Below are 12,807 nucleotides of genomic sequence, written 5' to 3'. Positions count from 1 at the left end.
GAAGAATGAGCTTGCAATAGAAATGTCCCTGGAGGTCAAGACACAACAGTGAGAAGAATTCATCTAAAAGAAGCATTAAGTTTCCAAGCTACTCTCTATCTGCTACTCAGGACTTTCTCTTCTCTTGGCATTTCTATTTCCCTGTGAAAGTTTTATATTTTTATCACGTAAAAATTATCATTATAGTGACCTTGATCATGGCCCAACCATGTAGAATCTAGATGGTCTAGAATTTTGGCAGCTTGGCTGGTATTAATCTTCATGTAGCTATGCGTTAATAGGCAAATTTGGTCATGTCCCACTAAAAGACTTCATGGAGTTCTGTTATTTCTGAGGCAAAGTAACATGAACAACACTCAGAGTAGAACTCATTTGCTGTTCTAAAATATTTTTAAACAAGTTTCTTTTAAATTTTATTAATAAAATGTGAGGGAATAGAGCCTGGCTGAGGGTTACAATTTTCCATTCTTTCACTATCAGTCTTTTATCTACGAAAACATTTGATAAACGCAGCCTGAATTTAACCTGCATCTGTATTTAGGCAATATATTTATCCAAGTTTCTGAAATTCCTGCCAGACCAAACACTGTCCCTTTCCTTGTACAAGGACAGCAATTGCACAGATTCAGCTGTCTGACAGCATGCTGCTCCATGTGCACACAAAGAGGTGGAAGCAGAGCACATGCCATGGCAGCCTCTGGCTGGCAAGAGGAAAAGCCACAAGCAGGATACCTCAGGGCTCTGATAGGTGTGGCTGAGGGCAGAAGGAACACATCTGAAAATGAGGGGACTGAGGAAAGTCAGATAGGAAATGCTCTGGGGTGGATTGGCAATTGGAAGGGCATAGATTTTGGTACAGGAAATTTAAGACAGAGGGTTGGGAATTTTCCTCGTAGCCAGAGTGGATTTGTGAGGAGAAGGGATGTAGCTGCCAACCAGGAAAAGCAGAGAGGCACTGAGATGGGAGAGGATCAGAGCCAGAGAGACTTAGGGTGGGGAAATCAAGATTGGGAAGTGATTGAAGAGAAAAGTTATCATCAGCCTCTGTTCACAGCTGGATGTGCATGAGTGCACATCTTCTCTTTTTGCTCTCTGGAAATTTCTTCTATGTGCTCAAATTCCTCATAAGTCTCATTTGTTTCTTTCCCTGCAGTCATTAAAGCAGGCCATCCCTACCTTGACCACAGAAAGGACACTGAAAGAGCCATTTAAAACAGAACAACTTCTTGATCTGTTTAGGCAGTCTTTAATCAATTCTTAATTCTTCTTTACTACTCAAAGGTCTTGCACTTAGTGTTTGATGGATAAGACATCAGTCTGATTGTCTTAAGCCAAAGCATTACCAAGATATTAACTTAAAGACATGAAGAAGATACAATAAGAAAATGAGAAGTCCTAAGAGAAATGTTAGCTTTAGAGTAAACCAGGTATTTACATTTTGAAACAAAACCCAGATGGAAATTAGGAACAATATGGTAATATGTTTATTTCCCTAGGTGAATTTCCCTAGTTTTTTCAGTTTATATTTTTAGTAATTTATTTTTTATTGTGTAAACTCATACCCACAAAATTAAAAAATAATTTATTTTAGATACTTATGATAATATCTGTATTTCTGATGTATGCTGAGAAAGATGGTGGTTTTGTAATTAGACATTTCTTACCAATGAAATTTTAAAAAAAACTCTCTCTGTAGGTTACAGCATCCAGCAATAAAAATTAACAGTGGAGCACAGAGAATGTTCCATATAGACAAGGAAACATATTAAAACATTTTGGTTTAAGCACTACTTTTTAAAAAACTGAAAGTTTTTTAAAAAACTTTTAAAACTTCTGTAATTTGTACAAATAAATGAAATTAAATGAATTCCTATTACAACTGCTTCATACATACATAATTACTGATCAATTAATAATAAAATATATGTGCAAACATCTCCTGTGATGCCTGAAGTAGCTGGGAAAGGGCAATAAATAATAGATTAAGATGTATTCATTACTATCTCATGATCTTCAAATGTATGTCTTTTCAGATGTAGTTGGAATAAGGAGCATATGTTTCATCAGAAGAGCAGTATGATTATTTTAAGCAGCAGGCAGAAATTCAATATAATCAGAATTTTATGAGAATCATGATTATCACCCATGCTCCTTATAGCATTCTCCTTTCTTGAAAATATATACAACTATATTTTGATTGGGATGGAGACATGAGATTTGTCAGTACTTCCTGAGGCAAAGAATATTTTCACAGGCAGTGGAAATTTGTCCTTTAGTCCTCTTTGTATACTCAGGCTGTTATCCTCATGCAAAATAGTTTGAAAATAGTCTGGAAATCTCTATGCTACTACATTAGAAATACAAACAACAGTGTAATTCCCAGAGTACCATATACCTAGGGGACCTGAAAAACTAGATACTTTACTTGTCTTCAGAGAGAAAACTATTTCTGCAACATTTTAATATAGTTTGTTCTGTCAAGAAAAATAAATCAATAGCTTCCAGTCCATCTGCACCACATACCTTTAGGAAATCTATTAATTTACAGTGCTTTGGGAAAAATACAGGCAGAGATAGCAAGCAAGTGGAAAAGTCAATCAATTTTTGATAGAAGTTTCTGATAACCTATATACTGATTTGCTTCACACAATATATATAAGCTAAATATGGCACTGTTGCCATACTTTCATTTCTGAAACACTCATGAATAATGCAAATGGAAACATCAATTTTGAACTGAAAATATCTACTCATTACTCATTAATTTTAATTGTGTTCTCAGTAATTTACAGGAGGCCAGCTGAAGTGTAAAAAGGAAAAAAAAAATATTCGTATTTTCTACTGTTGGAGATTCGTATTTTCTACTGTAGAAACACTGTTGAAACGAATAGTCCAACAAGTCTTCAATGAAGAACAGCTTCAATAGCAACCAGAAGTGGAAAAACTCATTTCAAGTGATCCTGACATCTATAGCTAAATCTACTTGAAATTGGTAGCTATAAGTTGAAAAGGTTACTCAATTTTACATGGTAAGGTTTATTAGCTGTTGTTAACAGAAGATACCATGCTCCTCTATTCCTTCTCTTATTCTGATGGAAAGGTGTTTCTCTCTCAAAATATGTACTGATTACCCACTATCTGGTAAGAGAAAAGGCTGCTCCTAGTTTTTGTATCTCTAGTTCCACATCTTCCAGACATAACACATAACAGAGAACAAAATTGGTTCATAACAATTTTAGGAAAATATCCTTATCTAAGTGGAGAAATCAACAGAGAACAAACCAATATTTTCTAAGCTATTACAATTGCTCCCATTTCAGAAATGAAAATTTTGGCATTTTGTGCTAAGCTTACAAGGGTAGCTCTTGCTAACCAGTCAATGGAAATTAATGATGTCTTGACTAACACAGGTGTATCTATGAACATATGTGTAAAACAATTACAGATGTGGATGGGGATATTACTAAGACACAATGTCATTATTAGATTAGGGGCCTGACATCAAAGAATTTGATTCCAGCTTTTGTCATAAACCAGTGTTTGTGTCTGGAGTTCAGTTATGCCATGTCACAGGAATCAGGATTGATCTGACCAAGACACATCAGCTGTGACAGCTGTAGTGAATGAAGAAAGACTGGCATTTCTAGTGACCAGTAGATCACAAAGCAGGTCAGATGAACTGTACTCTAAATGTGCCCTAACCTCTCTTCACCTATTTTTAAGGCAGATGAAGATGACTAGCTGAAATATTGATTCACTACTAATATTTTCCAGAAAGTAGAACCTATGCACGACTGATGATTTTAAGACAAAATCCTGAAAATCCAGTACAGAGGTTTTGGACAATAATTTTTAATGTTATTCTCATATTTACTAAATCTTCCTATTTAATTATATTAATTAATTTTAAATTAGGAAGAAGCAAGTCTGCAGTATTTACTTTTGTAGGACTGTGTTTTTCAGACAACCTTCAGATTCAAGAGAAAAGTTCTGATCTGCCATTTCCCTTGAGACTCTGGTCATTAATTACTTCAAAGTGTAAAGTTATATGTGACCTAAATTGAAGAGAGAGACCTTTCTCTTAATTTTGCAAGACCTGCTTTGTCTGACTACACACTGACTAATTTAAAAGTACTGAAGACCCTTTAAAGTTATTGGAAATGAGGAGAAACAAAAGCACTTTTGACAGACCTATGATGAGAGTAAATCTACAGATACAGATATATTTTTCTCTCCCTGTGGATCAGGCCAGAAGGAAAAATAAATACAGAGGTATAGAATGTTATAAAGAAATAAATTTTTTCATTGTTAAGTGGTAGTCATGGGCACTACTGTAATAATTTTTACTTTCTGGGTGTGACCTTTTTCCTTCAAGCACCGTAAGATAACAGCTAGCTTATGAGCAATATCTGAATCATAGTGAAAGAAACATTATTTTGCCTTCTACAAACATTTTAATAAGGGTAGAATATATTTCCCTGCAAAATATATTTTAAGGTCTTTTATTTCAACGCTACTATTTATTTATATCCAGTAATATCAGTAAAGAAGGCAAAGTTTAATATTTTTTATGATGATAATGGAAGAGTTTCATATCAAATAAAATGATGTTAAAATTCTTATAACTCAAACTTGACAGCAGCTGTAGTTTCTCATAGAAAGCATTTGCTGATCACATACTGTAATGTACTTGAGACAAGTAGGGTCTCACACAGATTGAAATAGATTTTAACTAAAGATATTGCCCCGCACAATGGAAAAAAAAAAAAAAAAGTAAGAATTTCACTAAGAACAAAATAATTATCTCAAATACTGGTAATATACCTAATTCTATCTTACCCTTTCCCTGGTAAGTTTCCTGGTCAGATAATTAGATTCTACTAAAAAAGGAGAAATGGTTGTCTTTTAAGGAGTCAACTCCTCTTCCTGAATTAAAGAGCTCTTTTCTTGTACAGTTCTAACTATTATGATACTACTTGCTTGGTAAACAAAGAAAAAGTTCTTTATGTCCATCCAGTGTCATATGGAATGAATAAAATATATCTTCACTTCCAGGTAGCAACCAAATTTCTATTAATTTTCAATAAGTAGAACTTTGATTTAAAAATTGTGTTGTTAATTTTAAAAGCTTCATTAAATCACTTTGTATTAAGTAAAAATAACTTAAAATTTAAAATCATATTAAAAATGAAATTTGCTGCCAACGTCTGAAAGCAACTCAGGTCACTGAAAAAAACCCAATTGGCTTACCCACTGGAATGAAAGATTCTTTTGAAATGACAAATATATTTTGACTTCTGGCCATTACTGACAGCATTTGCAATTTTTTTTTCATGTAACTTTTTATTGATGTTCAAAACTGAGGAACTGTGTTCAAAATATAAAAAGTGGAATTGTTTTTCCTCCAATGGGTAAAGCTGTAAAGAGTATGAGACTGAGACGTCAGACAGTTAAAACCCTTAAGGATCTGATGATATCAACAAATAAAATAATTAACCACAGATAACATTTCCTTTACTGAATTATTTATTTCTAAAGCAAAACCACTTTTCTTTCTAACCTGCTCACACTTTTAATGTAGCTCTATTCAACTATTTCAAAACCAAAACTATTTTACTTGAACTTGAGGTAAAACAAATGCAATAGATAATAATATTATTATTAAGCAATAAAAAATATTTTCTTCTTTGTATGGCAGACAACAATACTAATCAAAATCACAAACCCTGGTTTACACACTGTTAAAAATTAAAAAAAATATAATATTGCATACACACATCAAATTTATACATACATACACGCATCAAAACTCAAGAAGTACCAGATTAACATAGTAACAGTCTAAGCTGATGTAATAAGTATTTTAACAGAACACTCCAAGAACAGCATATGACAAGCATAAGTCACATTATTACTGAAGTAGGATGCTAACTACTCTGTTCTTTATAAACTGTGTGCATTCTAAAAAACTTGAACCTTTTAAAAATCAGTCCTTTTACCCAGTGAGATCTTACAAAATTATACCAAGGACATTTTAATAAAATTAATTTTTTAAAAATTATTTTACATTCTGTGTTTACAGCAAATTGCATGCAAATAATTGTGGAAATGTACAAGTAAACTTGGCTAATGTTAAATACAGGTAACCCTCTCTTTTTCAAGAAATGACAAAAACACCCATGTTCCTACCTTATAGAGTATCTATTAAAACATACAAACAAGCAAAACAAAACAAATCAGGACCAAAACATGTAATAGTTGCTTTGGTAGAAAAATTGGTTTCCTTCAAGAGAAACACAGCACAGCACATTAAGTAACAGGCATAAATAATTCACATACAGTATCAGAGGTTTACATACCATCAGGAAGGCAAGAAAAAAAGCGAGAAAGGAAGGCAAAAGAACAGGAAAAGATACAGGGAAAGGGAATACTACAAAACTACTTTATACTTCATTTGGTATGCAATTTTTTTCAAAAAAGGCCTAATTTTATTTTTATGGGCCTAATATTGTAGCAGAATAACCACAAACCAAAAGCATTTAAATTTTCCTATATCCATTCCCTTCTCCTGACTGTTTTTTTGGCTTTTTAAAATTTTGTTTCATTTTATTTTATAATAATTAAAGATAATAAATTGTAGTGAAGGTGGGAGAGAGATTTTTTAGAAAAATGTAGGCAGGCAGTTAAACTTTTAAAGGTATCATCAGGTCTGATCTCCATGTAACCTGAGGCGTATACTTATTTATCAACAGTAACATCACATTTAGTTCTTGAAGTGCATTACATTAAATAAGAACACCCAAACAGGTTAGGAGATGATGTTAATATTACCTTTGTAAAATGAGTGGGCAAAGCTCTGCTCAGGAATTAACTTGGCAAGGAATCCATGGTTCAAACTTGGGTGAGGGATAGATGGTATGACCACAACTGTGGAGAAAATCATGGAATCAAATGTGAGCCAGCTAGTATTCATGTGTGGCCTGGTCCACTGTGGATCCATGACAGATATCCTTTCTCATTGAAACATGCAAACATGGCATTACCAAAAAAAAAAAAAAAAGGCAAAAGAAAAAAAAAATCCAATTTCCATATCAAGAGATAGGAAACAGCATACCTATTATTTGGGCACTTCAAGAGCAACATTTATAGGGAAAAAAAGACACAGATAGATAGATAGATATATACAAGCAAATAGGCAAGACAATAAGGTATGAAAGTAGCAGTTTCTTAGTTCAGAACCATAACATTAAATGAGGAAGGCAAAAAGAATTATGATTTCTTTTAACTGACTACATTTGTGTAGTATTTTTCAAATGGGAAACCTACAAGCACATTGACTTCAGAAAATTACGTAAACTTAGCAAATTAAAACAGCATGATGAATCATAAAATAATGACTAAATGTAAATATAACACAAATTGGAAGAAAATTTCTATGAAGAATGAAAATTAGCAACTCCATAAATGAAGAAAGCAGGTAAAGATCAATACAAGAACAAAAACATAGACAAAAATTTTTGTGGACAAATGCAGCTCCTGTTTTCAACTCTTTTAACATAGAAGGTAGAGTTATAATCAATCCAATCAGACTTGAAAAAAATAATACTGGACTGAGTGCAAAATATTCGAAACAGAGTGGGGTGAGGTTTGCATCCCTCATTTCTAACAGGTTCTGAGACCTAACAGGCTCCCTCCTTTCGGGCTGTAGAACACATGCCAGTAAAACCACTACTCAAACAAATCACAAACAGTTCAGTCAAAGAAGGCAATAGCAATGTTTTCTTTTTATTCTATTGTTACCAAAGGCTTTTAAATGCAGGCACCAATACAGGACTCCAAGAAAGTACTCAGTCCTCCACTAATACCCTCTCACAAACCTCCTCACTCAAACAAAGGGAGCTCACGAGGGCAAGCAGCTGTATTCTCTGTTTATTCATTTTGTGGTATAAACATATCTGTTCTTCCTAACACATAACAAATTCAGGAAGATTTTTGGTGAACTATCTTGTACTTTACAATTTTAACTCTAACAGGAATCCTGTTTTTTTAAAATTATTTTCAAGTTGAAGAAAAATAAAAACATTTTAAAAAATACAAATGAAAATTAGTAATACCTTATAAGCAAGTACAGAGAATATCTGAAATATGCCAATACATTTTAAAAGCCCAAATTTTTTATACTGAAAGAAAGTAGTATGTAATTTGCTATTAGGATCTTAGGCTACTCACTAAAAATACTTTGTAGTAAAATAATTACAGTTCTAAAAAAAAAAAAAAACAACAAAAAAAATCACATAACATTTGAAGAAAACAAATTTACCTGTACTGGTTGGTGAATTTATTTCTTGTCTGATATTTCTACCTGCCTGGCTCCCAGACCTCGCAGTTTCTCGCTGTGGCTCCAGGATGTCACGGTACTTGGAGACCATCAGGACAGAGATGAAGTAAACCACAGCCAAAGCTAGGAACTGAGCTTGCTTGCTGTCATCCTGTGCCAGGGAAAAAGAAACACAGCTAGAATATTGAATGTTTTCATGGATTTTTTTCTACGAAAACATCACAAGTCTTAACACCTTTCTGAAATGCAGCTTCTGCCAGCACAGCAGGAAATGGACAATGCAGAAGGCTGAGTGGGTACACACAGAGCACATAGTAAGTACTGAATTTTGGAGGTAATTCAGCAACTACACAAATCTTGGGATCTGTGGAGTCAATGGACTTTTCAAAACAGAGGCCTGACTGTACTCTGAGAGTGCTTTAAAGGATTCCTGGCAGCAAGGGCAACTGCCTACTGCTGCCTCAAGGATGATTTTGTGACAGCCCGAGACAGAAGGAGGTAAGGGGTACAGTTGCTGAGAGGGAAATCTAAACTCACTGATGATTCTCCAGCTGATGCTGGATGCATAAGCAGGCATAACAGCTTCTGGTAACACATAAAAGGAGGGAGAATGTACCCCTGTTTTTCTTCCAGAAATAGCTTGTACATTCTGATTTCCCCTTCCACAGTAGATGTCAGCAGAAATCCTAGGTTTCCAGGACTGATTTAAGTGAAAGCCAGGACCACTATAACTTTACTGTCTTCTTTTCTTCTCATCCCACATAATCATCTGTTCAAGGGAAACTGCCATCTATGGCTTAGATATTATCCTGATTGAGATTAAATTTCTCTAATTCAACTAAATGTCTTTTATTATTATTATGTAAAACTTAACATGATAAAATTAAAACTTTACTTTCTGTCTACTCCTCTACTGGTTTCATCTTTTCTCAATTTCACAAGCATGTACTTTCTATTACAGTTTCAGTGCTTGTTTTCCATGTTTTCTGGGTATTATTTAACTTGGCTGCATGTTTTTGCAAGTCTTAAAAATAATTAGAAATTCTCTTATTAATTTCTTTCATAGAAGTTCCAGAGACATCCTTTCTTGTATTCTTTTCTCTGAGAGTTAAGAAAAGAATAGGTGACAGAATATTGCCTCTTTGAACTCATGTTGGAGAATTTAAACATAGCAGTGTACTTGCAGGTATACCGTAATAATTACTATTGCACTGCATTCAAAAACAAGTATATTGCGGTGCAGCTTTGTGCTAAAATCCATTGCAAAAAAATGTGAAAAACATTTTTATAGACATTTACATAAATAAATGTGTTCAGCAGAAGTGAGAATTGTGTTTACAAACTGATTTGCTGCAGTTCTCGAACATATATACTAAGCCTTCTTTCTACCCTGGTTGGACCAATAGTTGACACCTTTAGTAATACAATTTTAATCAACATATGTGGTAACTGATTTATCTTGGCTGTGTTTATTTGGCTAGTATAAGATTAAGGCTGAGTGTTAAACACAGGTAACTACTAATCTCAAATAGCTTAACCAACATAATTTTTAAGTGCAGAAGGTGGCCAGTAGTTACAATGTCACAAGCAGAGTTTGCAGATAATATAGGAAGTGCCACACATGAAGGATATTTTTAATTCGGGTACAATCAAAATCTCTTTCAAAACATAAGTGATAATTTTGCAGAAGAAAGAATTACAGCACACATTACTCACCACATCACGGAAAACAACTGCTCGTAGACGATTAATATCAACATCCTGCAGAAGTCTATCAGGGTCTTTTATGGGAGAAAGATTTCCAGGGACATTTTCAAGGGGAGTCTAAAAATAAAAAACAGTGAGATTTTTTGGTCCCCTCAAAATATCAAAGCATTTCTGTTAGAACCTGAATTTGACATAATTTTTTAGCTATTACATCAATCTTAGATGATATTCTACATGATACTCAGATAAGGGCTCTAGAAATAATGTGATGCTTTGAATTGTGGTCTTAATGCTATTTAAATTGTTACATATTTCCAGTAGCTTGGAACTGTATCTCTAGACAGAGTTAAAATAATAATTTTCACACAGAAGCTTCAGATTACAGTTGCATCATAACAGAATAAAAAATTATTTCTAATATGCCTATTATGTTTAAAAATGCTGAAGAGAAATAAAAATAATGTTAATTTTACTGGGACTTATTATAGGCTATTGATAATAAAACTGCTAATATTTAATAAAGATAGAATAGCATGCTTCCTTTAAAAATTAAAACGTATTAAATGTGAGGCCTGAATACCTGAAAGTCTCCTTATGGGGATTTTCCTTGAATTGAAAGTGACCATATTGAAAAAGGTAATGTCTTTGTGAAATTTTATGAAATGAAATTGTGAAAGGAGCTAACTTTGTAAAGGCTATTTGAAAAAGTTTTAGAGAAGAAAAAAACCCCTGATATAGTAATGAAAATATAATAGCAAGAAGGAAGGGATCCTTTACATCATGCAATGTCTTGTATTTTAGTCATGGGCTCGACCAAATTATTTCAGATTTTAATTTCTGTATCCCCAAAGTTCTAAAGCTGTGAACAAGTTAAAAAAAAAAAAGAATGAATTAATGACACTGGAAAAACAAAGTGGTAACTTAATACACAATAAAATTCACTTCTAAAAGCAGATAGTATACTGATGACTAAGATGCATTCAAAGGTCTGAAGCTATTGGAACTCAGACATTTCACCAACAGAGATGCAATTGCAGGATTTCATCAAAAGTGGAGAGTACCCTGATGGAATAGAAAAAATCTATTTATACATATAATCTAGGTATATATGACAGAGGTGAGTAGGGGAACCTGCTCTATCAAGTAGGCCAAGCAAGAGTGCAAAAGCTGGTTAGAATTGCTACAGTCACACTCCTGCATCAAGGTTTGCATCTTTCAAATAAGCCTCCTCACACACATTTACCATAAACCAGCTAACAGGAGAAATCTAACCTTTTGCCAAATATTTGAGAGGGCAGTTACAATTATATTCTGATCCTAAAAAAACAGTGTTTCAGGCTTGTCATCATTGCTGTTGGTTACTTAATGATCAGTTACCTTGGTTGCTGCTGATGCTGTTACACCCTGAAGAGCATCTTGTGTTTTACCGCCAATTAATGACGTCTTGTTTACTCTCTCTCTTTGCCTTTGCCGGCATTCTAAGCAGTTCCTCACAGCCACACAACAAACTAAAAGAAGGAAGGAAAATGCAACAAATTAGAATATTTTTTCAATTTTATATTTAGAACATCAATTAACACCCAGTACTAGCAGGCAGCAATTTAAAATTTGATTAAAAAATTGAGAATAACTCACAAATTTGATACCAGGAACAGTAAAATTATCAGTATCACAATAAGTAGTATGAATAACAGTAAACAATGAAGACAAATGCCATGCTGTTGTAAAATATATTGAGATCTACAGAGTCTGCACAAGTATCCCACTCTTATTATTTTATATAGCCCATAGAGCCCTACAAGTCCATGGAGACTTGCAAAAGAAAAGCTGCAATATGGAGGCAGCAAAGCAGCTTTGAGAAAAAAAAAAATCTGTTTACTGACTTAAATTTAATATTTTTACTCTCCCTGAATATATACAACTTGAAATACATAAGGAAGAATATTTTCAGACATGTCTTTCTTATTACTAAATTGATTTGGCCTCAAAAACATACCAGATCAATAAATAATAAATGGGATTTTTGCTTTATCACATCAAGCTCTGCCTACAAGGTCCTTTGCTGCACATGTCACCATTTGATCCATCGCAACTCATTGATCTGTAAGTAACTATTTAATACATCCTGTCTGTTGACTTACCAAGCCTTAGGCACTGTCGCATCAGACCTCCAGAAGACATGTTTTTTTCAGCTTCAATCTCACTAAAATTTAGAGAACTGGCAAATACCAGTACATCAACCATTGCCATCAGACGGCTGAGAAACGTTACTGCTGTCTCTGCAGACATTCCTTGTGTCACTTCAATATTTTCCAATTCAGTCTTTAAAAGGAGATAATTGAATTAAACAGTTTGAACACAACTGAAATATAAAGACAGCACATACACATAGGAATCTAAATTGTTATGCTTAATGGCAGGTAGATTGAAAAGTTATTTTAAAATTTCCTACTGACACTATTAACATAAGCTGTGAGTGAAATTCAAAGTAAGGCAGTAATGAAGAGTGAGAAAATTATTTACATTTACATGATGTAATAGATGAGAAAAAGTCTAATATAAATGAGAAAGTTATTAGCAATTAGATAAAGACAAAGTAAGGGCAGATAATAAAACAATGCATGGTGTAAAAAGGGTGCAACATATTCTTCCTTTCTTCCATAGGCTACGCAAACAGGTAACAGATTAAAGGAATTACTCTGTGTATAGCTTTTACTTTTTTATTTTCATTCATATAAACAAATGTGAGGAGTGGAGTGGGA

At 33.6% G+C, this 12,807-nt stretch overlaps 1 protein-coding gene across 5 annotated transcripts in view; it reads right to left on the bottom strand.

Annotated features, from left to right (window-relative positions):
* The window catches only part of NBEA (neurobeachin), a 454,173-nt gene that overhangs the window by 286,471 nt on the left and 154,895 nt on the right, over positions 1 to 12,807 (bottom strand). For 3 of the 5 annotated variants that reach the window (XM_059493594.1, XM_059493591.1, XM_059493592.1), the window contains exons 26-30: positions 12,187 to 12,367; positions 11,423 to 11,553; positions 10,055 to 10,162; positions 8,321 to 8,489; positions 6,832 to 6,927 (exon numbers count right to left, since the gene is read on the bottom strand). In XM_059493594.1, the coding sequence (XP_059349577.1) occupies positions 6,832 to 6,927; positions 8,321 to 8,489; positions 10,055 to 10,162; positions 11,423 to 11,553; positions 12,187 to 12,367 (685 nt within the window). Of the gene's footprint in view, positions 1 to 6,831; positions 6,928 to 8,320; positions 8,490 to 10,054; positions 10,163 to 11,422; positions 11,554 to 12,186; positions 12,368 to 12,807 lie in introns of those variants that run through there. The other 2 variants (XM_059493590.1, XM_059493595.1) reach the window with 2 other exon arrangements.

This window comes from Ammospiza nelsoni, chromosome 2, assembly GCF_027579445.1.
Source record: "Ammospiza nelsoni isolate bAmmNel1 chromosome 2, bAmmNel1.pri, whole genome shotgun sequence".
NCBI lineage: Eukaryota > Metazoa > Chordata > Aves > Passeriformes > Passerellidae > Ammospiza > Ammospiza nelsoni.
Note: the sequence above shows the minus strand (reverse complement) of the source record. Positions and strands in the feature narration are given on the sequence as shown.